The sequence below is a fragment of the Sus scrofa genome, chromosome 6 (assembly GCF_000003025.6).
Source record: "Sus scrofa isolate TJ Tabasco breed Duroc chromosome 6, Sscrofa11.1, whole genome shotgun sequence".
Classification (NCBI taxonomy): Eukaryota; Metazoa; Chordata; class Mammalia; order Artiodactyla; family Suidae; genus Sus; species Sus scrofa.
The window spans coordinates 57083673-57109708 of NC_010448.4; the positions used below are offsets into that span (position 1 = coordinate 57083673).

Sequence of the window (26036 nt, forward strand, 5' to 3'; positions counted from 1 at the left end):
TGTAGATGAGAAAATGCCTTAACTGTGTGTTTCAGTTTGGGGCGGTCTGACATCTCTGTGCCGTGACCTCAGTCACTGAACAATGTTTGTTTCTCTAACAAGTCAGTAAACGTGTTTCATTAAGAGGACCACGTTTTGGGAGTTCCCCTTGTGGCTCAGCGATAATGAATCTGACCAGCATCCATGAGGACTCGGGTCTGACCCCTGGTCTCTCTCAGTGGGTTAAAGGATCCGGCGTTGCCCTGAGCTGTGGTGTAGGTCACAGACAAGGCTCAGATCCCGCACTGCCGTGGCTGTGGTGTAGGCTGGCAGTTGCAGCTCCAGGTTGACCGCTAGCCTGGGAACTTGCATATGCTGGGGTGTGTCCAAAAAAAGCAAAAAAAAAAAAAAAAAAGAAAGATGACCATGTTTAAAAATGTCACCTTTCTTTACCATTGTGTAACTTTCAACATAAAAATCCAAATTTTGTTAGAGTTCCGTGCTGGGTGTGGCATGTTCAGCTCCTACTCAACAGAGGGCGACAGGACGTGGTAAGTGGAGAGCTTGATTACGCACACACGCTGTGAAGCAGCAGCAGGGGACACCGTGAAGAGCCATGTGAGAGGTCAAGGTAGGATGCAGGCTGCAAGCTCGGGGCAGGGCCCGGGGCGTGTTTCTTCATTAAGGTCACTGGATGGAGTGCTCTGAGGTTTCGAGCCTAAGGCAGGACTGGTCCATTTAAACCAAGTAGGGCTTGGTGAACTTCACCAGGGGGAAGGGGTGTCATGCAAAGTGGAACAAGGGGAAGCCACTGGCGATGGGGGGGAATGGTTATCACAGGGGCATTTGAGGAGTTCTCGCTGTGGGCGGGGGTTAAGAATCTCACTGCAACAGCCGGTGGCTCCAGAGGCACGGCTTTGATTCCCGTAGGTTGCAGCTGCTGCCCAGGCTCAGTCCCTGGCCCAGGAACTCCCTATGCCACGGGTGCGGCCATCAAAAAGCAGGGGGCCCAGGGAGGGCAGTCGAAGGAGTCCTATCAAGAGCTTTTGTTGACTGTAACTCTGTGGGCTGTTACCTAGGGCCCTTGGGGAGGGGAAAGGTGTCAGTGCAGGACCCCAGAGCCCTTGGCGACACCCAGTGCATGCCGAGGCAGAAGCACTGGAGAGCACGTGAAGCTCTTAAGAGTCACCATGTGTGGTGGTGGATTTCTCTTGGGGGAAAGTGGGAATTTTAAAATTCCAAATTCACTTTGCAATTCAAAGTATTCAGACAGTCCCTTTCACGTGGGTCATGTGCAGTAGGTTGTGTTTAGAGGAACTGGTCCATTTCATCAGTTGTGAAGTATATGTGTGCGAAGTTTTTGTAGTAGTCTCTTGCCATCATTTTGGTGTTTACAGATTTGATAGTAATATAATGTTTCTTTTGATATTAGTAACTTGTGCTTTCTTATTTTTTTAATTTTTTAATTTTAGATTTTTTAATTTTTGTCTTTTTTTTTTTTTTTTTTTTTAACCATTTCTTGGGCCACTCCCACGGCATATGGAGGTTCCCAGGCTAGGGGTCAAATTGGAGCTGTAGCCACTGGCCTACACTAGAGTCACAGCAATGCAGGATCCGAGCCAGGTCTGCAGCCTACACCACAGCTCACGGCAACACCGGATCCTTAACCCACTGAGCAAGGCCAGGGATCAAACCTGCAACCTCATGGTTCCTAGTCGGATTCGTTAACCACCGAGCCACGACGGGAACTCCTGCTCCTCCAGATTTAAGAAAATCATTTTCTCTTTTCTCTCTCTCTCTTTTTTTTTTTTTTTTTTTTTTTTTTTGTCTTTTTGCTATTTCTTTGGGCCGCTCCCACGGCATATGGAGGTTCTCAGGCTAGGGGTCTGATCGGAGCTGTAGCCACCAGCCTACACCAGAGCCACAGCAACGCGGGATCCGAGCCGCGTCTGCAACCTACACCACAGCTCACGGCAACGCCGGATTGTCAACCCACTGAGCAAGGGCAGGGACCGAACCCGAAACCTCATGGTTCCTAGTCGGGTTCGTTAACCACTGCGCCACGACGGGAACTCCCTTCTCTTTTCTCTTAAGCTAACTATGCCTTAAGCTCCTTTAATTAACTCCTTTAATTTTTATTTTTGTCTTTTTTTTCCCCTTTCACTTCATTTGTGTTCATTTTGGTTTGGTTTTGTTTTTCCTGGCTTCTTAACTGCACCTTACTCTTGGATATAATTCCTCTTCTTCAATGCATATGTCAGGCTCTAAAGATCCCTCGTGGTATAAATTTAGTTAACATTGTGACATACTGTAGTTTTATTTTGCTTCAGCTTGTGTATTTCCCTGGAGTCTTCCCTTTTGACACATGGATTTTTAAAAGGTAAGTGGTTTAGGTTCCAGTGTTGGGAGACTTTCCAGCAATCTTTTTGATGTGCAGCTGAATTCCATGGTAGGCATTGAACACACTCGGTATCATTTACATGTTACTAAATTTGCTGAGTATTTTATGGCCCAGAAGAGAGCTATCTTGAGAAATATCTCTGAACATAAGTAACGCTGTTTTCGAGTGCTGCTCTAACGTTGAGTAGATCCCATGATCTGATGTTATTAAATTCATCCATGTCCTGATTTTCTGGGTCATTGTTGATTCTTTCAGTTATTGAAAGAGATGGACTAAAGCCTCAAACTGTGATTGTGGAGTTGTCTTTTCCCTTCCAGTTCTGTCAACTGTTCCTTCACATGTTTTGCAGCTCTTCTGTGTTGCTCATATGCTTAGGATTGCTTAGTCATCATGGTAGATCGACCCGTTTATCATTACGTTGTTTGCTCTTTATCCTTGGTAGTTTTATTCTCTTAGAAATCTATTTTATGTGATAGTAATATTGGCACTTCTGCTTTCCTTTGATTGTTTATGTGACATAACTTCTTTCTTCACTGACCTCATGGGTCAGATATTTCTTTGCTGTGTGAAGCTACACCGTGCATCGTAGAACATTTACCAGCACACTGGGCTCGACCCGCATCAGCAGCACCACCCCAACTGTGAAATAAAACACATCTCCAAACATTTGCAGAGGTGTCCGAGGAGCGGGTGATCACCCCTGCATGTCCCTTCCACCAATGGAGAGAGGAAAAAGCAAAAGGTATGTGGCATTTTGCTTTCAACTGCATTTGATACCATATTATAATCAAGGTCTTACCTCATCATGAATATGTAGGACTAAAGGGTATAACTGCCTCATGTCCCATCGGTAAAACTTGGTTAAAAAAATAATTACAAAGTATTTTGAGGGTCATGGGCAAGTTAAATCTAAAATCATGGCTTTGGTCCTCATGCCTTTGGAAGTAACCTGTTAGTTGATTAAGTTGGCTTCTGCGAAGTTACTCCTTTTGCACGAAACAAACAGAAACTCCAAGTGTGGCTCCACTCAGAAGGCCTGAGAACCTGGAAGGCTCTGACATAACATCAGTCTAAAAGGTTAGAGGTGTCTTGCTCAAACCGTGGGTGTCACTAATGGAAATGGACTCGTTTGTACAACACTAAGTGTTGTATTCAACATAGCGTTTTACTGGTGGCAGTTGTGCGAGCGTGTGTACCATACGAGAAGGGTGACCTCACAGATTTAAAGTCACCTGGGGGACGTACATGTTTATGGGAAGGAAAGCTCATTGGTCAGGGAAGGCAGTTGCGGAACTCTGCTGGAGGTGACTGGGTTCAAGGAAGAACAATGAACACAAAACACGGGATTGTCTGTTCTCGGGAAGAAGACGGAGCCCAAAAAGACAAAAAAAAATAAAAAAATAAAATAAAATTATAAAAAAAAAAAAAAAGACGGAGCCGCAGCCCATTCACTCCCCATTGCTGGCTGTGCGGCTCAGGGCCCTGGCTGCATCGGCTCCAAAAACCTCCCATCTGCTAGGGACCAAAACCCACTGCGTTCCTCTTTTTTCTTGGCGAGGGAAGGGTTTCTCTCCTTTGAGGCAAGGTTCAGTGTATTTTGTGTGGAAAAGGAAGGACACATTGTTTCTGATAGAAGCTGTACGAACATGTAATATTATTTCCAACTACTTGCCATCCTGCCGAGATCACACATGTCTGCCCTTTGAACACAAGCTCGGCCACTGGACTTGGGCAGCCCTTCCTTCCCTTGGAGGGACCTCAGTTCCTTGCACATTTCAATGCTAGCTTGGCTGTTTGAGTTCCTGACCCGTTTGCTGCGAGTTGAATGGCGTATTTCAGTTTTACGTGGGAGGTTTCAGGCCCTTTGCTTCATTTACCGCTGTCTTCTCTCTGCTTCATGATGGTCTTAGACAGACTGGAGTTTGACCCTGAATCGTTGAATCAAATGGCAGAACCAAGAGAGAGGTGAGTGACAGATACGAGGAAGAGAGAAGTGCTGGTTGTCTTCGGCCAGTAGGGGTTCCGGGTTGTCTTGGTTGCAGTAGCAAGCTTTCTAATGCTATCTGAGGTTGGTTAATCTTCGAAAGTAATAGACTTAGCTCCCACTAATATGAATTTTCTTATGTGTGGTCCATTAAGAATATCCACTGGGAGTTCCCACTGTGGCACAGCAGGCTAAGGATCTGGTGTTGTCTCTGAGGCAGCGTGGGTTTGATTCCCCAGCCCAGCACAGTGGGTTAAGGATCTGGTGTTGCCACAGCTGTGGCACAGGTCACAGCTAAGGCTCAGATTTGATCCCTGGCCTGGGAACTTCCTTTTGTTGCAGGTGCGGCTGAAAAACAATTGTGTGTGTGCGCACGCGCGCACACATGTGTGTGTATCCACTGAACATTTTGTCACCCGCATTATATCTGACAATGTTTCCAGTATGAATTCTATGCGGTATATCCTGGCATCACTGCTTAAGACCCTTGACACATGTATGTGGTTTCCATCTGATGTGAATTCTTCCATAATTTCAAAGATGGTTTTGATAAAGCTCATCACATTCCGTATTTGTATTATTTCTCTCTAGTAAGAAACTGTTCTGTCCCATGAGGCATAAACTTTTGTTTTTTTTTTTTTTTTAGGGCTGCACCTGAGGCATGTGGAGGTTCCCAAGCCACGGGTCAAACCTGAGCTATAGCCATCGGCCTACACCATAGCTCACGGCAATGGCAGTTCCATAACCCACTGAGCAAGGCCAGGGATCGAACCTGTGTCTTTATGGATGCTAGTCAGATTGGTTTCCATTGAGCCACGATGGGGACTCCAAGGCATAAGCTTTACATGAGCTTTGCCATACACGTTGGTTTCTCTCCAAGATGTATATTCTCTTTTTTTTTTCTTGGTCTTTTTAGGACTGCACTCGCAGCATATGGAAGTTCCCAGGCTAGGGGTCCAATTGGAGGTGCAGGTCTAGCCACAGCAAAACAGGATCTGAGCCACATCTGCAACCTACACCACAGCTCATGGCAATAGGGGATCCTTTAACCCACTGAGCAGGGCCAGGGATCAAACCCTGTCTTCATGGATGCTGGGATACTAGTTGGGTTCATTACTGCTGAGCCACAAGGGGAGCTCCAAGGTGTGTATTCTGATATCAAGAAAGGCGTGAACCCCGGTTACAGGCCTTTCCACGTACGTTAGTTTTATGTGGTTGCTCTCTACAGTGGAGTCTCTTTATTGAAATACATTTGATGTGTAACATGGTTCGTTTGAGCTCTGCTCCATGAGGTAGCCGTTGCATACTCCATGAGATAACCACAACAATGTGTGTGTAGTTAGTTGTCTGTCCTCAAAGTTACTCCATTTTTGGAGTTCCTGTGACCCTAGCCTGGGAACTTCCATATCCCATGCTCCATGGGATATGCTGCCAAAAAAAAAAAAACAGTTTAATAAACTTTTTTTTTTTTTTTTTTTTTTTTTGCTTTTTAGGCCAGCACCTGCGGCATATGGGGGTTCCCAGGCTAGGGGTCGAATCGGAGTTGTAGATGCCAGCCTATGCCAGAGCCACAGCAATGCAGGATCCAAGCCGCATCTGTGAACTACACCATAGCTCACAGCAACACCGGATCCTTAACCCACTGAGCAAGGCCAGGGATCGAACCTATGTCCTTGTGGATGCTAGTCGGGTTCGTTAACCACTGAGCCACGACAGGAACTCTGAACCTGCGTCTTCACAGATACTAATCGGATGCATTTCCGCTGTGCCACAGTGGGAACTCTCAACATTTATGAACACATTCCTTATGCTGGCTCTTACCTCCCATTGCTTCTGTATTCTGTAACCAGAGGTTTCTGTCTTTTAATCCCTTTACTGGCCTTGCCTCTGACAACAACCGCACGTGTGGTCTTGGAATCTATGAATCTCTTGTTGTCTTTTTTGTTTCTTTGATTCCACGTGTAAGGGAGGTGTGTAACGTGTCTTTCCACATCCGACTTACTTCACTTAGCATAACACCCTCTAGATCCTTCCCTGTTGCTGCAAACGGCAAGACGTCCTCGGGCTGAGTAATACTCCACTGTGCGCAGTGGCCACACCGTGTTGCCTCTCACCATTCATCTGTTAGGGGACACTATGGTTGCTTCCCCATCTTGGCTCCTGGAAATAATGCTACAGTGAACATTCAAGTGCCTCTGTCTTCTTGAATTAGTGTGTTTGGTTTTTTCCAGTAAATACCCCGAAGAGCAACACGTGGCTCATCTGACCAGTTTTTTGGGGTTTTTTTTTTTTTTTTTGAGAAAATTCCATCTTGTTTCCCATGAGCGTTGCACCAGTGTAGAGTCCCAGCCAGAGCACAAGGGGTTCCTTTTTCTCCACATCCTCACGCGTTATTTGTTGTCCGACGATGGCTGTCGTCAGCTGGCGCAAGGTGGCATCGCGTGGAGCTTTGGCTCCGCACTTGCTGTGCGGTCAGTGACGCTGAGCATCTTCCCTGCTTCTGCTCACCATCTGCATGTCTTCTCGCCAACCGAGATTCCCACATGATGAGTAAGGCTTGAACACACCCGCAACTGTGGTCTGAATTGCTTTCAAGTTTCCTTCTACTAGGAAATCTCTGATCATCCCTATACATTAAGCTTGGGATAAAAGGGCTGCCATGTATGTGAGGCTCAGATTTTTTTTCCATATGTACTTCAGATGCCTGGTGAGGCTTGCAAGTTGCGTATAAGCTTTGCCACACTCATGACATCTGTAAGGTTTTTCTCCAGTATGGATGGTTTTGTGTTGGGTAAGATATGAATGCCTTGTGAGGGCTTTGCCACACTCATCGCATTTGTAAAGTTTCTCTCCAGTATGAGTTCTTTCATGACCCCAAAGTTGCGACCGTTCAATAAAAGCCTTCCCACATTCATTACACTGATAAGGTTTCTCTCCTGTATGAATTCTCTGGTGTGCCGTGAGATTTGAACGCTGGGTGAAGTGCTTGCCACATGCACTGCATTCGTGTGGTTTCTCTCCAGCATGCATTTTCTGATGTCTGCTAAGGTGTGAAAACTGGCTAAAAGCTCTGCCGCATTCATCACACTGTAAGGTTTCTCGCCGGTGTGCATCCTCTGGTGATTTGCAAGGTGTGAATTTCACCTGAAGACCTTGCCACACACATCGCATTTATAAGATTTCTCTCCTGTGTGGACTCGCTGGTGTGTGGTGAGGTGTGAATACTGGTTAAAGGCTTTGCCACAATCATTACAGAATGAATGAATTCTCTTGTGACTTGTGAGCTTTCATCTTTTGCTAAAAGCCTTCCCGCAGTCACTACAGGTGTAAGCTTTGTCTCTAGGGTGTGTTCTCCTGTGTTGTGCAGGTAACAAAGTGTTTTTCACACTAGGGAGAATTCTTTGAAATGATGACACTGAGGAACCACTGACAGACGTCTCCACTTGACTGTATTCATACATTTTCTCCTCAGCTGGAAATCTCTACAGTTCGGCCACCTCTGCCTGCAGCCTTCCTCCAGTCTTGCTTTCCAGATGCTTTATATCTTTGTTTCCAGCAGTGCTTGTGTTACTTCTCATTTTTAGCACATTTCTCAGGAATAGCTTGTCATGCATGACAGATTCACATGGGTGACTTCTTACAGAAACACTCCGAGGAAAATTAACTGAGGATTTATGATCCTGATCTTCTCTATGAGATTCTGTTGAGGGTCAGAAACCCTTCTTTGTAATGTCTTGCATCACATCCCCACTCACTCTCAAACTTTTGGGTATTTTCAGAGTCTTCCTTGAGATCGAAATTCTGAATGCCATGACTTAGTCCTTTGCGGTATCACTAGACGGCATGATTCTCCTGTATCAATGTCCTCTCTTGGTGATAAATCCTTGATTGCACGTCCGGGAGAATAGATTCCTATTGAGTTGGAAAATAAATATATTGAATTACATAATTACAAAAAAATATAATACATAAGTTTCTCAAGAATGGTCTTCAGACGCTGTGATAGATTTTTTCTCTTTTTATACTTTTTCCCTTAATTTTTTTCTCTGATCCTGGATAATAAAGTTTCGAGCACACACGACACACATTTTTTGCAATATGACTTCTAATTAAATGATACACCATAGTTAGAAAACTGACCTATCTAGTGGCTTATTGACCTGGAGGAATGAAATCATAACCGAGAGTTCAGTCTTCTCTCCTCCTCAAACTTTATAATGATGTGTTTAAAACGTGACTTGAGGCAAGAAAAAAAAAATCTATACAGTACAGTAAAAACTGATAAAAACATTTTCAGGGGAGTTCCCGTCGTGGCGCAGTGGTTGACGAATCCGACTAGGAACCATGAGGTTATGAGTTTGATCCCTGGCCTCGCTCAGTCGGTTGAGGATCTGGCATTGATGTGGCTGTGGTGTAGGCTGGTGGCTACAGTTCCGATTAGACCCCTAGCCTGGGAACCTCCGTATGCCACAGGAGAGGCTCAAGAAAAGGCAAAAAAGACAACAACAAAAAACCATTTTCATAACCCATGATAATCTAGCAGGTAAGTTAATAAGTAAGCACAGTTATATAAAATAATGGTCTCTGGAGTTCTAAAAAGTTCTTCTCTATGTATCATAAAAGAAGATTTTTCATTCCAGAAGGAACACACAATAGGAAAAATAAAAAATAGGTTGAAAAGCACTGAATTTTGAAGTATCAGGTTCAGGTTAATGCATGTACATGTAAAGTCTAAGAATTAGGGAAATAACTGAAATCTCAATCACGATGACATGCCTGCAGTTCTGTAAGAGTGTCATTTAACCACTCAGTTATGTGGCAAAAAAATATATGTACCATATAAATGCATCATTTGAAAATCTGTTATCTAAGGTCAGAGAGAACATTCATATGGAAAAAATTACAAAAAGATGAAGCAAAATATAACGTGGGCTAAGGTCAGTCTCTGATACCCATGACCCCAAAATGGCATAACTAGCAACTAAAGGTAACTTTTCAGTCCTTACTATCTGCCATGCACTATTTCCAGCCCTGTAACAGCATTAACTTATTTAATTCTTCTAGAGGTAAATCATCACGGTTTTTCATATAAAAGTAAAGGACCCACATGCCTGTACATCTATCCCTAACTCACCCAGAAAGCAAATTTAAGAGCCAAGCTTTGAACCTGGGTGTGCAGAATAAGATGCCAAGTTCATAACTATTATGCAGCATCCCCCCCATCCCAGCAGCACAGATTTCGAGACGTCCCAGCCAATGACCGTGTCATACAGGAAAGGGGTTATGTCGCTTGACGGGTGACTGTCCTGGGAGTCCCAGCCGACAACCGAGTCCTGTTCTGCTCGTGCAACGTCTGCACAGAAACCAGGCGATGCTGTCGATCTGAGCAAACGGTACTGTGTGTGAGCAGAGGGCCTTTCCTTACGTGCTGTGTGCCGGGGAGGGGGGTCAGGAGGAGGGGGTCCTTCGGAAACAGGGGAGCCTGGCTGCTAAAAGTGAACCTACCCCTAGGGGGTCCCAAGAGCGGTCACTCAGATCCATAAGAACCGGAGGCGAGGCCAGGACTGGGATTTGGTAAAGCGAGAGTGGAAGTCGTGGGCAGTGTGGGAGCAGTGCCTGTGCCTGCACATCTGCGGGGCTGGACGGGGCTGAGCAGCTGAGAGCCTGACCTTGGAAAAGACCTGCCACCGCAAGAGTCGTAACCGTGACTCACGCTCCAGGCACTCGTGATGGAGCACGACGGCGCATACTGTGAGAAAAAGCACGTATGTGTGCACGTGTGCCTGGGTCACTTTGCTGTACAGTAGAAACTGACAGATACGGTAAACCAACTGTAATGGAAAAATAAAAATCATTTAAAAGCAAAATTAAATAAAATGGGGATAACAAAGCCTAAAAAAAAAAGTAACTTATTCCTATGGAAACTAGATGGTGGGTTTGGAGGCCATGGGGAAGGTACTAGAAAGGGAGTTAGTGTGCTGTTAGGGGAAGGCCGGAGGGGTCCATCTAGTCCAGTATTTGCTCTAAAAATGATCGAACTGAATAATACCTCATAAATTCCATTTCTAGGCACACACTGAAGAGTCATAAACATGTTCCAGAAGGTATGGTCAAGTTTACTCTTAGCAGAACCCGAAAGGAAAGACCTGGAAATGGCTACGAAGAGGAGAATGAATGAATGCACTCTTATAAACACGTGTGGAGGCGGTAAAACCCTCCCAAGGGTCCGGCAGTAGAAGATGACCCTGGGTGCTGGACGATGACCTCCTGGCGGGAGCAACAGAGGTTGACTGGTGGGAACAAAGTTAGCAGGAAGCTTTGCTAAGGTTTCACGTCTTGGTGGACGTGATGATATTTGGTAAGAATAACCTGTGAGCTACATTATTTTAAAAGGAGCATCAAGGAGTTCCTGTCGTGGCGCAGTGGTTAACGAATCCGACCAGGAACCATAAGGTTGTGGGTTCGATCCCTGGCCTTGCTCAGTGGGTTAGGGAACCGGTGTTGCCATGAGCTGTGGTGTAGGTTGCAGACTCGGCTTGGATCCCACGTTGCTGTGGCTCTGGCGTAGGTCGGCGGCTACAGCTCCAATTTGATCCCTAGCCTGGGAACCTCCATATGCCGCAGGAGCAGCTCCAGAAAAGGCAAAAAGACAACAACAACAACAAAAAAAAAAACTATAAAGAGAAAATAAATAAAAGGAGTATCAATTTTGGCATAAGTAGTTGTGCAAGTATCTTTGTTATACAAAAGCAATGGAATCTCTTGCTGGCATTTTTTTAAGTATTTGACATCATATCCCTGAAACGTTAAACATCACAATTCCAAGTATTTAAGACATCAGATGGGAAGGGCTCTTCCTGTGTCGTATGTGACTAGAGACATTCTTACCATGAATGAATAGAAATTAATAGGCACTTACCCAAAAGTGGTGAATTTTGACTTCAGAAATGGCAGCAGAAAATAGTCGCTGATCCATATGTTACCTGACCAGCCCCTGCTCCTTAAAGGAGTGTTACTCCTTTTAGCAAACGCCCTAGAAAACAGAACGGTCTGTGTGGACAAGTGTTGTCCTCAGCAGCACTGAGGCATTGAAACAAGTCTGGCAGTGCCGTGCGGGTCACGGCAGCGGCACCTGCAGAGAGATGTGCCCAGAACAGCCTGAAGAATGGGACAGTGATGGGCTATCAATCAAGAAGGACCTGATGACGGGTGAGACTTGGTTGAAAAAGAGGACAGGGAATAAAAGAGGCACACTGAAACCTGTGATTGAAGGACGGTAAGAAAATTTCTGGGAAACTGTTGGAAGCAGTAATAATAGAAAACTCTGGCAAATCAACCGAATGGTATCTCTGTGACTAAGACAGTAACACTACGAAAAAGTATGTTCTGAAAACAACAAAAATTCTCTTTAAAAACTGCCAGAGCTTTGAGGAAACTGTGTGTTAAAATGAGTGTGAGGCAACTAAAGCCCCGCTCTCACGGCCCAACCCCGGAACCCTGAGGACACCCCGGGTCAGAAATGATGCGGGGGATGGCAGCGACCTTCACTCACCGCGGGTGTTGCGGCCAGACCGGCAGGCACTCAGGAAGGGGCTGCTGTTTCAGCAAAACTAGCCAATGCGATCTAGCAGTCACACCACGTGGTATTTACACAAAGGAACTAAAACCGTCTCTACGAGCAAAAACATGTGCAGATGAAATACAACAAATAAGCCTAAAATGCATTTGAAACCAAAAAAGAGCCCAAACAGGCAAAGCACTCTTGAGAAAGAATAACAAAGCTAAAGGCTTCACATTCCCTGATTGCAAACCATTTTACAGAGTGTGGGAATTCAAACAGTAAGTTATTGGCATTAAAACAGAGACATAGGTCAACAGAAGAGAAGAGAAATCCCAGAAATAAAACCACACGTGTGGTCAACAAATTCACGACAAGGACCCAGGAATATACAATGGGGAGGACACTGCCATCAGTAATCAGTATTGAGAAAACTGAGCCACCATCATATGCCCTCCGCATAAATTAAACTCTAAGCAGATTAAACACTCGAATGTATCTCCTGAAACCATAAACCTCCTAGAGAAAAAAAGTAATAAGGTTCTTGACGTCTTGCCAATGATTTTTACACTCTGAAACCAAAAGTAAAAGCAAAAAGGACAAAGATAAACAAATGAGTCTACATTAATTTAAAAGCTTCTGCATAGCAAACTATCAACAGAAAGTCAACCTATGGGTTGGAAGAAAGTATTTGCAGAAGAGATATTTGATAAGGGGCTTACTGTCTATATAAAGAACTCACAGCTCAAGAGCAAAAACAAAAATCTGATTAAAAATGGACCCATGACCAAGAGATACAGGAAAAAATGTTCAATATTATGCATCATCGGGGAATGAAAATTAAAACCGTCACAGGAGACTGTCTCACATAAGTCATCAAGGCTTCTATAGAAAATGAGGGTTGGCAAGGATGTGGAGACACGGGAAGCCCTGCGGTCTGTTAGCGGGGATGTCAACTGGGGCTGACAGGACGGAAGACGACAGAGACAGGCCTCAAGTACCGGAAATAAAACTGGGTTCCCCTTCTGGGTGTTGATAGGAAGAAAAGGGAAACCTGATCTTGAATAGGTATGTGCCTCCCCTGTTCACTGCGCAGTATTGTACTTAAATGTCCCATCAGTAACTAAGTGGCTAAAGACACCTCGCTGGATTGTGGACCATGTGCTGGTCTTCTGCCATCACAGAGAAGGATATCTTGCCACGTGTGACCACACGAAGGGCCTCATGCTGCCTGAAATAAGGGAGACACAGAAAGACAACTACCTTATGGTTTCTCGGACATGTGGAATCTTAAAAACACACGACAAGCCTATAAACATAGAGAACAAATTTATGGTTATGGCACAGGAGAGGGAGGTGGGGAAAATGGATAAAGGAGTTGCAATGGTTTTTTTTTTTTTTTGTCTTTTTGCTATTTCTTGGGCCGCTCCCGCGGCACATGGAGGTTCCCAGGCTAGGGGTCGAATCGGAGCTGTAGCCACCGGCCTATGCCAGAGCCACAGCAACGCGGGATCCGAGCCACGTCTGCAACCTACACCACAGCTCACGGCAACGCCAGATTGTTAACCCACTGAGCAAGCGCAGGGACCGAACCCGCAACCTCATGGTTCCTAGTCGGATTCGTTAACCACTGCGCCATGACGGAACTCCGCAATGGTTGTTTTTTTTTTTTTTTTTTTTTTTTTTTTTTTTTAAGTTATCAGTGTAGTGCTTTCCATGTATGAGGAAGACAGACATTTTTAAAGTACCTCATGCATGGGAGGGTTTTTTTTGTTTTTTACGGAAAAGCTACTTAGACATTATCAATAAGCTGTGCTGTACATACAGAGTAAACTACATCAAAGTGTTGGGAGGATGTAGAGACACCGAGACCCTCACACACTCACTGCAGGCAGGAACCTCAAACGGCGCAGCTGCTGAGGAGAACGGTCAGGGCGTCCGCAGAGGATAAAGGTAGCACGCGCCGGAGCAGTTCCCCTTTCAGCTTTATGCCAAAGGGAAATGGAAATACAAATGTGTGTCCACACAGAGGCCTACATGGCAGCATCTGTAGCGATTGTATTCACAGCAGCCAAAGGATGGAAACGACCCAGACGTCCAACAACTCATGCGTGGGAAACAGATGTGCTGTTCATTCACAGACTACTTCAAGGCGGTAAAAAGAAACGGACTGTTTACACGCCACGAAGACCAAAAAACAAACCAAACCTGCTGTAATGGAAAAAGAAATCATTAAAGAAAAAACCCCCAAAAAACAAAGAAACCCCTTGCACATGAATGTTTACAGCTGCTTAGTCTGTAATTGTCAAAACTTGGAAGGAACCAAAATGTCCTTCGGTTGATGAATAAAGAGAGAAACTGTACACAATGAACTTCGCAGAACAGACACCAACTCACAGACTTTGAAAAATGCATGGTTTCCAAAGGAGACAGGCTGGCGGGTGGGGGAGACACTGAGGGTTTGGAATGGAAATGCTATAGAATTTGGTTGGGATGATTGTTGTACACCTATGAATGTAATAAAACTCATTAATTTTTAAAAAAGAAACTGTGTAGACAGTGGAAATATTCAGCACTAAAAAGAAATGAGCTCTCAAGCTACTGAAAAGACATGGAGAAAATTAAGTGGATATTACTAAGTGAAAGAAGACAATCTGAAAAGGCTACATAAACTGACTCTAACTACTTGACAGGGAACAAAAAGCAAAACTGTGAAGCCAGTCAAGACATCTGTGGCTGCAGGGGTTGGGACACAGGAACAGAGAACCAGCACAAAGGATGTGAGTAATGACATGACTTTGGGTGGTTCCATCAGGGTACCAGAGAGTCATTCACCATTTCGCCAAACTTATAATATCTAACCCCCAAGAGTGAACGCTGACATAAATATGGACTTTGAGAGGTTAGCTTGTGCCAGCGTAGGTTGACCAGTGATAAATAAAGCACTCTCGGAGTTCCTGCTGTGGCTCGGCAGTAACAAACCCAGCTGGTATCCCTGAGGATGCAGGTTCAATCCCCGGCCTTGCCCAGGGAGTTAAGGGTCCAGTGTTGCCGTGTACATCAAAGATGCAGCTCGGATCTGGCGCTGCTGTGGCTGGGGTGTAAGCTGGCAGCTACAGCTCCAGTTCAAGCCCTAGCCTGGGAACATCCACGTACCGCAGGTGCGGCCCTAAAAAGACAAAACAATAAAAATTAAACATAGAGTGCACTCATGTGGGATGTTAGTCGTGGGTAAGGGTCTGCAAGTCTGTGGCGGAAAGCACGTGGGAATCTCTCTAACTTCCATTCCGTTTTTCTGGGAACCTAAACTGCTTTAAAAAAAAAATAGTCTATTAAGCCAAAGGTGTTAAGAGGAGGTGCTAACCAATGAGAAACAAAGGAAAAGCAGTAACTCAGTCTTTTAAAAAGTTCCCAGGGGTCATACAGACGCGTCTGGGAGGAGGAAATGCTGAGTCATCAGCATTCGGGGATGAAATTTTCTAACATGCAAAGAACAATATTCATTCCGTGACTCCACAACCCCGAACTGTAGATATAAAATAGCACTAAAGACACCATCAAAATACAGAACTAAAGTTGAGACAATGCTGTACATCAACGCTACTTTGTAGAAATAAAGATAAAAACCCACTTAACTGATGACTGAATAAAGAAAAATGAAGGCGACTGATAAATGCCCAAGGTGAACCTATCAGTGGTTAAACAATATCGGCAATGACACAACCAGAAACAAGAAAATTACAAGGTGAAAAAGCCCACCAATAAAAGCAAACACACAGTAAAGGTAGGAATTCGTAGACACACATGGCTGGGAGGGAGGTTAAAAGACAAAAATAGTTAAATCATCTCTATCCACAGTAGGCAGTGAGGGAACACACAAGGCCATTGATGGAAATACGGTGTCAAAAACAGCAGTGGTGGGAGCTTGGGGTTCGGGGATGTGAACTACTGCATCTGGAGCGAACAATGAGAGCCTGTGTTGGGTTTTTTGGGTTTTTTGTTTTTAGGGCCACATCTGAGGCATATGGAGGTTCCCAAGCTAGGGGTTGAACTGGAGCCACAGCTGCCGGCCTGCCCACTGTCACAGCAACACAGGATCTGAGCCACACCTGCAACACACACCACAGCTCACAGCAACGCCAGATCCTTAACCCACGGAGCGAGGCCAGGGATCAAACCCGCAACCTCATGGTTCCTGGTCGGATTTGTTTCTGCTGCACCACAATGGGTCACTTGCGATGGGACATGAGGATAATGTGAGAAAAAGAATGCATGTGTGTAAATGTTTGACTTGTCACTGTGGCACAGCAGAAATCGAAACACAACAATGTAAATCAACTATGATAGAAAAAAAGGACAGTGATCTGAGGGAAGGAGAGGTCAATGCAGGGTTTTTAACATCCCTTTGTAATGAAGGGATGAACAGCTTAAGACAATCATGTGTATATACAGAGAGCCATACAAAAAACTCAGGTACCTGCAAACCAAAAATCTGTAATAGATACAGACACAGAAAAGAAAAAAAGAATCCGAACATAACGCTAAAGAAGTCATTAAGTCACAAGAGAAAAAAAGGACTACAAAAGCAAATACGAAACAATAAACAAAATTGCAGTAGGGACAAACATGTTAATTACCTCGGATGTAAATGAAATAAATGCTCCAACCAAAAGACATGAAGTGGCTGAATGGACACAAAAATAAGACCTGGATACATGCTGCCTTCAAGATACTTCAGATCTAGAGACACAGAGACTGAACGTGAAGGGAAGATAAATGGACTTTTATGTGAACAGAAAGCTAAAGAAAGCCGGGGAAGGGACACCTACGTCGGACAAAAGACGTCTATGTGTCTGTGTGTGTGTGTGTGTGTGTCTTTTTAGGGGTGCACCTGTGGCATGTGGAGGTTCCTAGGCTAGGGGTCGAATTCAAGCTGCAGCCACCAGCCTACACCACAGTCACAGCAACACCAGATCCTAAACCCACAGAGCAAGGCCAGGGATTGAACCTGCAACCTCAGAGATACTAATTGGGGTTTGTTACTGCTAAGCCACAACGGGGAACTCCCAAAACTTTAAAATTAAGACTAATAACAGGAGGCAAAAACGCTACATAGTGAACAAGGGGTCAATCCTAGAATAAGAGAATTGTAAACATACATACCCCCGACAGAGGAGCACCTAGATATATATATGGCAAATATTTACAGATAAAACTTCCATCACTGGGCAGATTAGATGGAGAAACAGTAAATCGACTGTAGTTCAATTAAAAAATAAACACAGGCCTTCAGTAACACATTGGACTAAATGCACTGAACTGATAAACTGAGAGAACATTCCTTCTGAGAGCAGCGCCCACATTCTTCTCAAGGGCACGTGGCACACGCTCCGTGAATGACCTCCAATCCCCGGAGATCACGTACTCAGTCGCAAAACAAGCCTTGGTAAATTTCACAAAGCCTAAAACCATGGCAAGCATCTTTTCTAAACACAACACAGATTAGAAATCAACTACAAGAAGAAAAAAATTGCAAGAAACAACAAAGCTATGGAAGCTCAACCATCTGCTACTAAACAACCAATGGGGGATCGCTGAAGGAATCAGAGAGGAAATAAAAAATAACCCAGAGGGACAAGCCAGATCCCTACCCCACGGAGCCACCGGAAAATAAGGGAAGTTTATAGGGATGCAAGCTGACCTCAGGAAACGAGAAAAGTCTCCAACAACATAAACGTACACCCAAAGGAACTCGAGAAATCAGAACAAAAACCAAAGTTAGAAGAAGGAAAGACAGAATAAAGAGCAGCGTGGAAATGAACGAGAGACTGAATAAACAGAAGAAAGGAGTCAGGATGGGAGAAGAGAAAGGGTGCGGAGCTCACCTCTTCCTGCCAACACATCTAAGAGACATCTACCTGGGGGACAGTTCTCCCAGAAAACCCCCTGAATGCCGGCAGATCTCAGACAACCAGAACCGCAAGAGAGGCCACCATCCCGGGAGGCTGCGAGGAAAAGGAATCGAGACAGGACCTGCTCCCCCGGAAAGGAAGCCATGAAACATGAAAAGTTTCCTCACCCTGAGAAACCCCTTTGCCGGCTGGGAGATCAGCCAGGACAGAAAGCAGACCTCAGAGGCTCAGAGGGGAGGGCAGCACCCAGCCTGTGGCGGGAGGCGCAGAGACCGGCCAGCGGAGGCGTCTGTGCCACCTCGCTGCACCTGCCAGCCCAGGATGCGCGGCTGCCAGGCACCCGGGGGCTGATTCTGGAACGTCAGTGGGCAGACCTGGGGAGAAGACTGGAGGTGATCTTTCATTCTGAATGCAAACACCTTCTTCAATTTCTCTCTAAAGAACAGGGATTGGAAGCTCTCACAAGCATGCTAGGGATTCACATGAGAAAAATGCAAAGAAAAATAAAACTACATACCCACTTCCGGAGGGAAGCGATGCTCCCCCAGGGAGAGCAGGTTCCTGTAGGTCTCCAGCATCATGTCCCTGTACAAGGCCCTCTGGGCAGGGTCCAGGCAGGCCCACTCCTCCGGGGAGAACTCGATGGCCACGTCCTCGAATGTAAACAGTCTCTGAAAGGAAAGCACCTTTCATCAGGTGGACAAAGTGACAAGTGAGTTCGACACAAACTTACAGAAGCAGAAACAAGTAAGGATTGACGTGGCTCCAATGAATGTTCTGAATGACCCACGTAAGATACTTTTGAGCAAGTTACATTTCTCTAATTGTATTTTATTTTAGTCTTTCTGCCCTTTCTTAAGCCAATCCCTCGGCATATGGAGGTTCCCAGGGTAGGGGTCTCATCAGAGCTGTAGCCACCGGCCTTCACCACAGCCACAGCAACGCCAGATCCGAGCCGCATCTGCAACCTGCACCACAGCTCACGGCAACACCAAACCCTTAGCCCACTGATCGAGGCCAAGGATCAAACCTGCAACTTCATGGTTCCTAGTCGGATTCATTAACCACTGCGCCACGATGGGAACTCCCAATTTGAATTTATTTATTTATTTATTTTGGGTAGGTTAGTGATACTGATTTTTTAAAATTTCTATTAGTTGATTCACAATGTTTTGTGAATTTCTTCTATAAAGTGACCCAATTATACACATACCTACATTCTTTTCCTCACATTATCCTCCATCCTGCTCCATCAGAGTGATGAGATACAGTTCCCTGTGCTATGCAGCAGGATCTCTTTGCTTATCCACTCCAAATGCTATATATAGTTTGCATCTAGGAACCCCAAACTCCCCCTCCCTGTCCCTCTCCCTCCCCCTTGGCAACCCCAAGTCTGTTCTCCACGTCCGCGAGTGTTTCTTTTCTGGAGATAGGTTCATTTGTGCCATGTATTAGATTCCAGATATAAGTGATGGATTGATCGATTTATGTAGTGAAAGGGAGAGGTCTCATTTCATTCCCTTTCTTGTCTCCATCCCACTGTCCCAGGACCAGTTCCGAGAGGGAGGGAGGGAGGTGAGGACTCTTTTTCCTTCAGTGTTTCTAGTATTCTAAGTAAGTAACAGACTACAAGAGTCTGCAAGTAGGGTTATTCTCAATGACCAAACGATGTTGTGTAATGTTCAGCATCAGCAGAGCCCTCTGCTCTGCCACAGTGACACCAGGGGCACCTCAGCAAAGGGGGAAGACAGCCCTCTGCTGCCAAGGGAAGAGGAGGGTGCGGGAGCGATGAACTCTTCCACGGAGACCACCCGGTGAGGGCTCAGCCCTTCCTTCAGGAAGCCCTGCCCTGCTGCCCAAGCCCCCGGGCTCCTGCACCTCACTGGCCTTTCGCCCCCCGCGCTCAGCCAAGGAACCACCTCCTCCACCTGCTGGGCTCCTCCCTGGGCGGCCAGCAGCCAGTGCCTGGGTGACATGGAAGTCTGTCCCTCTTGTTCACCGGCAGCAACTCTGGAGGGCCACCCCCGCCCCAGAGCGCCCTGCCGGAGACGCAACAGCCTAGATTTCTGTCCAGAGGGGGATGGGAAACCATAAAAGGATTTCATGCCAAGAGATGACACGATGAAACTTAGGATTTACTCATGACACACACACAGCAAGACGAGCTGCAGAAAGCTCTGCCACTACCTCCGGGCCTTTGCCCCTGCCTCTTGGTTGACACCATTGTTGGAGGACTGCAGCACGTTCAAAATGTTCACTACAACCAGGTGAACAGGTCTCCTCTATCCTCTCCAAGTCAGAGGTGGGTACACTGAGGCTCAGAGGGGGAGAAGTTGTACCAAGTTATCCTGAGAAAGTCTGAGAAAACAGAACCAGGTGTAGTGTGGCGGCCTGGAGAGATTTAAGTAGAAAGGGTTTGTCCTAATTTCAGACTACCGTTCACATGCCTGAGCAAGAGAAGCTTCTTTTGCTTCCTTGCTTTAATCGAATTCAAACATTTAATTCTTCTTTTCCAGAAAACACTGTAATCAACAATATGAAACTAGTGGAGTTCCCGTTGAGTAGTTAACGAACCTGACTAGTAGCCATGAGGATGTGGGTTCGATCCCTGGTCTTGTTCAGTGGCTTAAGGATCTGGTGTTGCCGTGAGCGGTGGTGTAGGCTGGCAGCTGTAGCTCCCATTGGACCCCTAGTCTAGGAACTTCCATATGCCATGGGTGCGGCCCTAAAAAGACAAAAAAATAATAATAATAAAATATATATATACATGAAATTACATATAGTTATTACTCTGGAAAAACATGAATAAGGGTCACCCATGGAGATGAGCTCTCAACAACCTCTTCATTGCAAACACCCTGGGCTCTGCTGGAACAAAGTTTCACATCAATCTGAGAGAGGCTGGGGCCTGGACAAATATCTCCTGCCTAACAGAATCCAAAGAAACTTTAAGGGACTAAATATAACTGCATACATGCACAGTCAGGGTAAATTATGAACCAAAAGATATACAAAGGTCAGGAGTTCCGCTGTGCTGCAGTGGGTTAAGGATCCAGCAGTGCTGCAGCTCAGATTCCATCCCTGGCCCGGGAGCTCCATATGCCGCAGGTGTGGCCACACAAAAAAGATACAAAAAGCCAAAACCCAACCGCCACTTCTGAGGTATGAGGAGCAAAAGCAGGGCGCTGTGCGTGATCCCCGCACACAGCGCCACCAAGGGGGCGGGCCGACCACCTAAGCTCCGCCTCCTGCCCAAGCCAAGGCACCGTCCCCACCCTCGCCGCCTTTAAAAAACCAGCTTCCCCCCTCCCCCCGCCCCAGGGAGGGAGCAAGGACACCTGTTTCTTGTTCTCACGCACCTGTTCTGCATCAAGAGTCCCAAAAAAGCCTTGCCCCAGTTCCTCCTCTGGCCTCTTAGCAATTTCTACGAATTAAAAGAGTCCAAGAATTAAAGAGTCCAAGAACGGGGAACAAATCCAGCCCGTCCTTCAAATCTCACAATAAGGATGAAGGGGACTTGAGGGGAAAATCGAGTTGGACACTTCAGCTCAGAGCTCACTGACTTAGGAGATCACTTAAGGGAAGAAAGAAGCTACGGAATATTAGTTAAACTAGTTTTCACTGTGAATACCTAGTTAACAACATCTCACCACATGTATAGTAATTTCCCACACATCGGAGTTCCCGCTGCGGCACAGTGGAAGTGAATCCGACTGGTAACCATGAGGTTGCGGGTTCGATCCCTGGCTCGCTCAGGGAGTTAAGGATCCAGCGTTGCCATGAGCTGTGGTGTAGGTCACAGACACGGCTCAGTTACTGTGTTGCTGTGGCTGTGGTGTAGGCCGGCAGCTGTAGCTCCGATTCAACCCCTAGCTTGGGACTCTCCATATGCCACAGGTGCGGCCCTAAAAATGCAAAAAATAAATATTTACCACGCATCAAAGAACAGATCCAGTACAGGATACAGTAGAAAGTATATAAACCTCATAATCTAAACAATAAAATTTATAGTGAAAATAATGCGGTAATTTAAAACACATTCAATGGCTTCTGATGTTAAAGTTAAAACAAGTGTGAGGTTCCATCAAATTTAGAAAAGATTGCCATGAGCCTGAGAAAGAGGATGAGGACCACGGTACTATTAGGAAGGGCCACTGTAGAAAGCACGATGGGGTGATAAACTCTTCCCCCATTTCTTGGAAGGGAAGAGAATGATCTGGAACTGACTGAGCTAGGTCTCTGCCCTCTGGATGAACTGGGGTTGCAGATGGAGCTATCCTATGAAGCAATAACTAGAAAATGCACATCCCTGCATTTGCAACTCTCATTCTCCTCTGCATGATTTAAACATGTCAATACATGGACTTCCCAATATGGCTCAGCAGTAAGGAACTAGACCAGTAACCATGAGCACAGGGGTTCGATCCCTGGCCTCCCTCAGTGGGCTAAGCATCTGGCGTTGCCATGAGCTGTGGTGTAGGTCGCAGACGTGGCTCAAATCCTGTGTTGCTGTGGCTGTTGTGTAGGTCGGCGGCTGTAGCTCCGATTCAAACCCCTAGTCTGGGAACCTCCATATGTCTGGGTGCGGCCCTAAAAAAAGCAAAAAATAAAGAAGTCAACACATTTACACTAAATTAGCTTTATAAAGACACGAATCAGGACTTCACAAGTGAGTATTCCATATTTAACCAACTCAATACTCACCCGGGCTTGGGTCCCCGCTTTCCTTGCTAAATGCTCTGTTCTCTGTATATGTCTGTCTGGTCCTTTTGCTTCTCTCTCCTCTCCTTTTGTCCACTTCTCTGTTTCCTCCTATTTCTAGGCATCATTTTGTTGTCCTCCCTCTACGCCTCCTCGTACTGAGTGGCCTCTGCTGCAATCTCTCGCTCTTTCTCCCCAAACATTCTGACGCCTCAGTAACTGCACACACACCTGCCTCTCCGCCTCCCCTCTCTGCTCTCCGTGAGGGGAGGGCAAGCGCTTATCCACGCGAGTGAGGACTTTACACAACGGAACTGGGCGGAGCGGATGGGGTGGGTGAGTGGGTAGGGGAGCCTGACAAAGGTTGGAGAAGGGCAGTCAGAGCAGGAAACCAGGCTACAGGAGGTCACTTTCTATACGGGCCGAAAGCAGAACGCTGGGGCGGGTACCGGCCTCAGAGTGATTTTAACCAGAACCAGACCCGTAAGAGGCAAAAAGGGCGGATTCAGACCGAGAGCGACGAGCACGTTTAGGGACCGTAACTTACCGGGAGACCCCCAGCACCCGAGCGTGGAGACGCGGGACCTGAAGCTCGCAGAGCGCAGGCAGCTAACTAAGAACCAACCGCGGCACCGGTCTCCCCACCCGAGTCGCTTCCGGCCTGCAGGGAAGTGCGCGTGCGCGGCGGGGCGGGGCGAGGCAGGAGCGGGGCCACCGAGAGGCCCGGCTCGGACCTTCGAGTGGGTGGAGTTGGCACCGTGGCCTGGAGCAGGCTGCGGGGCGCTGGAGCAGTTCGGGTCCGCCCCTGTGAGATTCCCGGCTACTCCTCTTCCTTCTGGAAGGCTCTCCTTCTCTGATTTGGATCTTTTGAAAGTGTCTGAGGTCGTTTAGAGAGAGACAGGCCAACTGCAGCATTGGAGCCCCGCAGCTCACTCCTACGGAAAGCCGAGTGTTGAGAAGGGTTTAGGTGAAGTCAGAGCGCGGATGGGCACGCGGATGCTCTAAGGCGTGGCACGAAGTTGCGGACGCGGTTGAATCCGAAAACTTCAGAACCTCCAGCAGCTACAGCTGCTTTCCCCGCCCCCCAGATCAAGCTGAAGTTCCTGGGCCTACAGCTGAACCCGTATCTCAGCAATGACACCGGCTGCATCTTTTTTTTTTTTTTTTGACTTTTTAGAGTTCCCAGGCTAGGGGTTGAATCGGAGCTGTAGCTGCTGGCCTATGCCACAGCCAGGGTAACCCACTGAGCAAGGCCAAGGATCAAACCTTCATCCTCTTGGATGCTAATCGGATTCCTTTCTGCTAAGTCTATGGAACACTCCTGCTTCATCTTTAACCGCTGGGCCACCAAGGCCACTCTACAACGTATTAAACAAAGCCTGAGTTTTAGAGTAGGCGGTGGGGAATTCCCTTCGTGGCTCGGTGGTTAACAAACCGGACTAGCATCCATGAGGATGCGGGTTTGATCCCTGTCCTTGCTTGGTGGGTTAAGGATCAGGCGGTGCCGTGAGCTGTGGCGTACGTCGCAGTCGCGGCTCAGATTCTTCGTGGCTGTAGCTACAGCTCTGATTCGACCCCTAGCCTGGGAACTTCCATATGCTGCGGGTGCGGCCCTAAAAAAAGATAAAGGACAAAAAAAAAAAAGATCACCTAGAGAAAGTGATGGAACCCGACTGTGAAAGGAAATGCGAAGTTGTGCCTGTAGGTAATGTGCATTTTTATACTCACCTCCCTCCAGAGCATAATTTAACATTTTGTCTTCCGTTCACTTGAAGGCATCAAACGTCACAGGGGAAAATGTTCAATCCCAAACCTGTCATTGTCGGAGGGACTCCTTTGGAGACTGGGAGCAGTTGGCTACAGCCAAGGGCTTCAGAATCAAGTTTGTTTTCTGTGATGAGGATGGAAAAATCTTCCACTTCCACTGGATTTCAGCAGGACTCAGCTAGTAATGGATAAATCAGATTATCTTGAATGTAAATGGGTCTGACATTTTCTTGTCTTTTTGGAGCTATAACTGCAGCACATGGAGGTTCCCAGGCTAGAGGTCTAATTGGAGCTATAACTGCGGCCTACGCCCACAGCCACAGCAACTTGGGATCCAAGCCACCTCTTCGACCTACACCACAGTTCAAAGCAACGCCTGATCCTTAACCCACTGAGCGAGGCCAGGGATCGAACCCGCAACCTCATACTTCCTAGTCAGAGTCGTTTCCACTGCGCCACAACGGGAACTCCGGGTCTGACATTTTCATTACTTCATGTACTATTAAACTGTGATATAAAATTCACGATGTTGTCTTCAAACTTCCCCCCCTATGATCAGCAAAACAACAACAAAAAAGACAGAGGAAAATATTTCTCTTAATACAACTGTTCCTTAAATGATTTTTATTTTTTTCATTATAGTTGGTTTACAGTGATAACTTTTAAGTTCTTGTTCAATTCACCAGTTCCCAGACTTTTAACTTGAGGATTTTTAAAAATTATTTGTCTTTTTGTCTTTTCTAGGGCCACTCCTGTGGCATATGGAGGTTCCCAGGCTAGGGGTCTAATCGGAGCTGTAGCCACCAGCCTATGCCAGAGCCACAGCAAAGCCAGATCCAAGCCACATCTGTGACCTACACCACTGCACATGGCAACGGCGGATCCTTAACCCACTGATCGAGGCCAGCGATTGAACCTGCAACCTCATGATTCCTAGTCGGATTTCTTAACCACTGAGCCACAACGGGAACTCCTAAATTGAGGATTTACAGCAACATCTTTCAACAAAGATGTCTCTTGGACGTAACAAGAACGTGTACAACACAGCCACATAAACATGAAAAGTCCTTCGATGCCACTGAAAAGAGTATTTGTCGGTTGTCTTTTTGGGGCCACACCCACAGCATATGGAGGTTCCCAGGCTAGGGGCTGAATCGGAGCTGCAGCTGCTGGTCACAGCCACAGCCAAGCGGGATCCGAGCTGATCTGCAGACCTACAGCACAGCTCACGGCATCACTGGATCCTTAACCCACGGAGCGAGGGCAGGGATCAAACCCGCCTCCTCATGGACCCTAGTGGGGTTCACTGAACCACTGAACCACGACAGGAACCCCCTCAATAATTATTACTTCGAATTTCCTAATGTTCAATTTTTCAAAATTAACATTTTCTGTTTTTCTTCGTGTCATTATGTAGTGACAATGTTGGACTTCAGTCTCTTACCTCCGGAAAATAGCAAAGGTAAAAAAGGATTCCTTTCCCCTTTTGTGTTGAACCAAAGAGCTCAGAACCCCTCTTCCCTGTTAGTTTTGATAAGACTTGGGATAGTCTCCTTGTTCACTTAGGAACCAGCCAGATAGAGATGCTGCAAATTCCCACCCTTTGCCTTATCAATGATTACTGACTTGTCTGCCCTCATTCATCAAGGGGAACATTGCCTGCTAACAGGATGTAATCAAAATTTACTTAAGCTCTTCTCCTCTGTAAAGACCCCGGAATTTTAGACCATTCGA

The 26036-nt window shown here is 46.3% G+C and overlaps 2 protein-coding genes and 1 pseudogene across 13 annotated transcripts in view; 1 reads left to right on the top strand and 2 right to left on the bottom strand.

Annotated features, from left to right (window-relative positions):
- Positions 1 to 10640, top strand: part of LOC110261304 (zinc finger protein 558-like) — a 29618-nt gene extending 18978 nt beyond the window's left edge. Inside the window, exons 3-4 of the mRNA XM_021097282.1 lie at positions 3054 to 3122; positions 9576 to 10640. Coding sequence (XP_020952941.1) covers positions 3054 to 3122; positions 9576 to 9658 — 152 coding nt within the window. The 3' untranslated portion in view covers positions 9659 to 10640. The remainder of the gene's footprint in view (positions 1 to 3053; positions 3123 to 9575) is intronic.
- LOC102158906 (protein ZNF738-like) overlaps positions 1779 to 26036 on the bottom strand; it is a 46561-nt gene continuing 22303 nt past the window's right edge. For 2 of the 11 annotated variants that reach the window (XR_002345341.1, XR_002345351.1), the window contains 6 exons: positions 23083 to 24480; positions 21194 to 21258; positions 18352 to 18505; positions 11917 to 12036; positions 11284 to 11397; positions 1779 to 8276 (listed from right to left, as the gene is read on the bottom strand). The gene's annotated coding sequence lies outside the window, so the exon portion shown is untranslated. Of the gene's footprint in view, positions 8277 to 11283; positions 11398 to 11916; positions 12037 to 18351; positions 18521 to 21193; positions 21259 to 23082; positions 24481 to 26036 lie in introns of all 11 variants that reach the window. The other 9 variants (XR_002345349.1, XR_002345346.1, XR_002345350.1 and 6 more) reach the window with 9 other exon arrangements.
- On the bottom strand, positions 6645 to 8195 carry LOC110261104 (annotated as a pseudogene). The gene has a single exon (XR_002344918.1). The product of XR_002344918.1 is annotated as a zinc finger protein 677-like (transcript).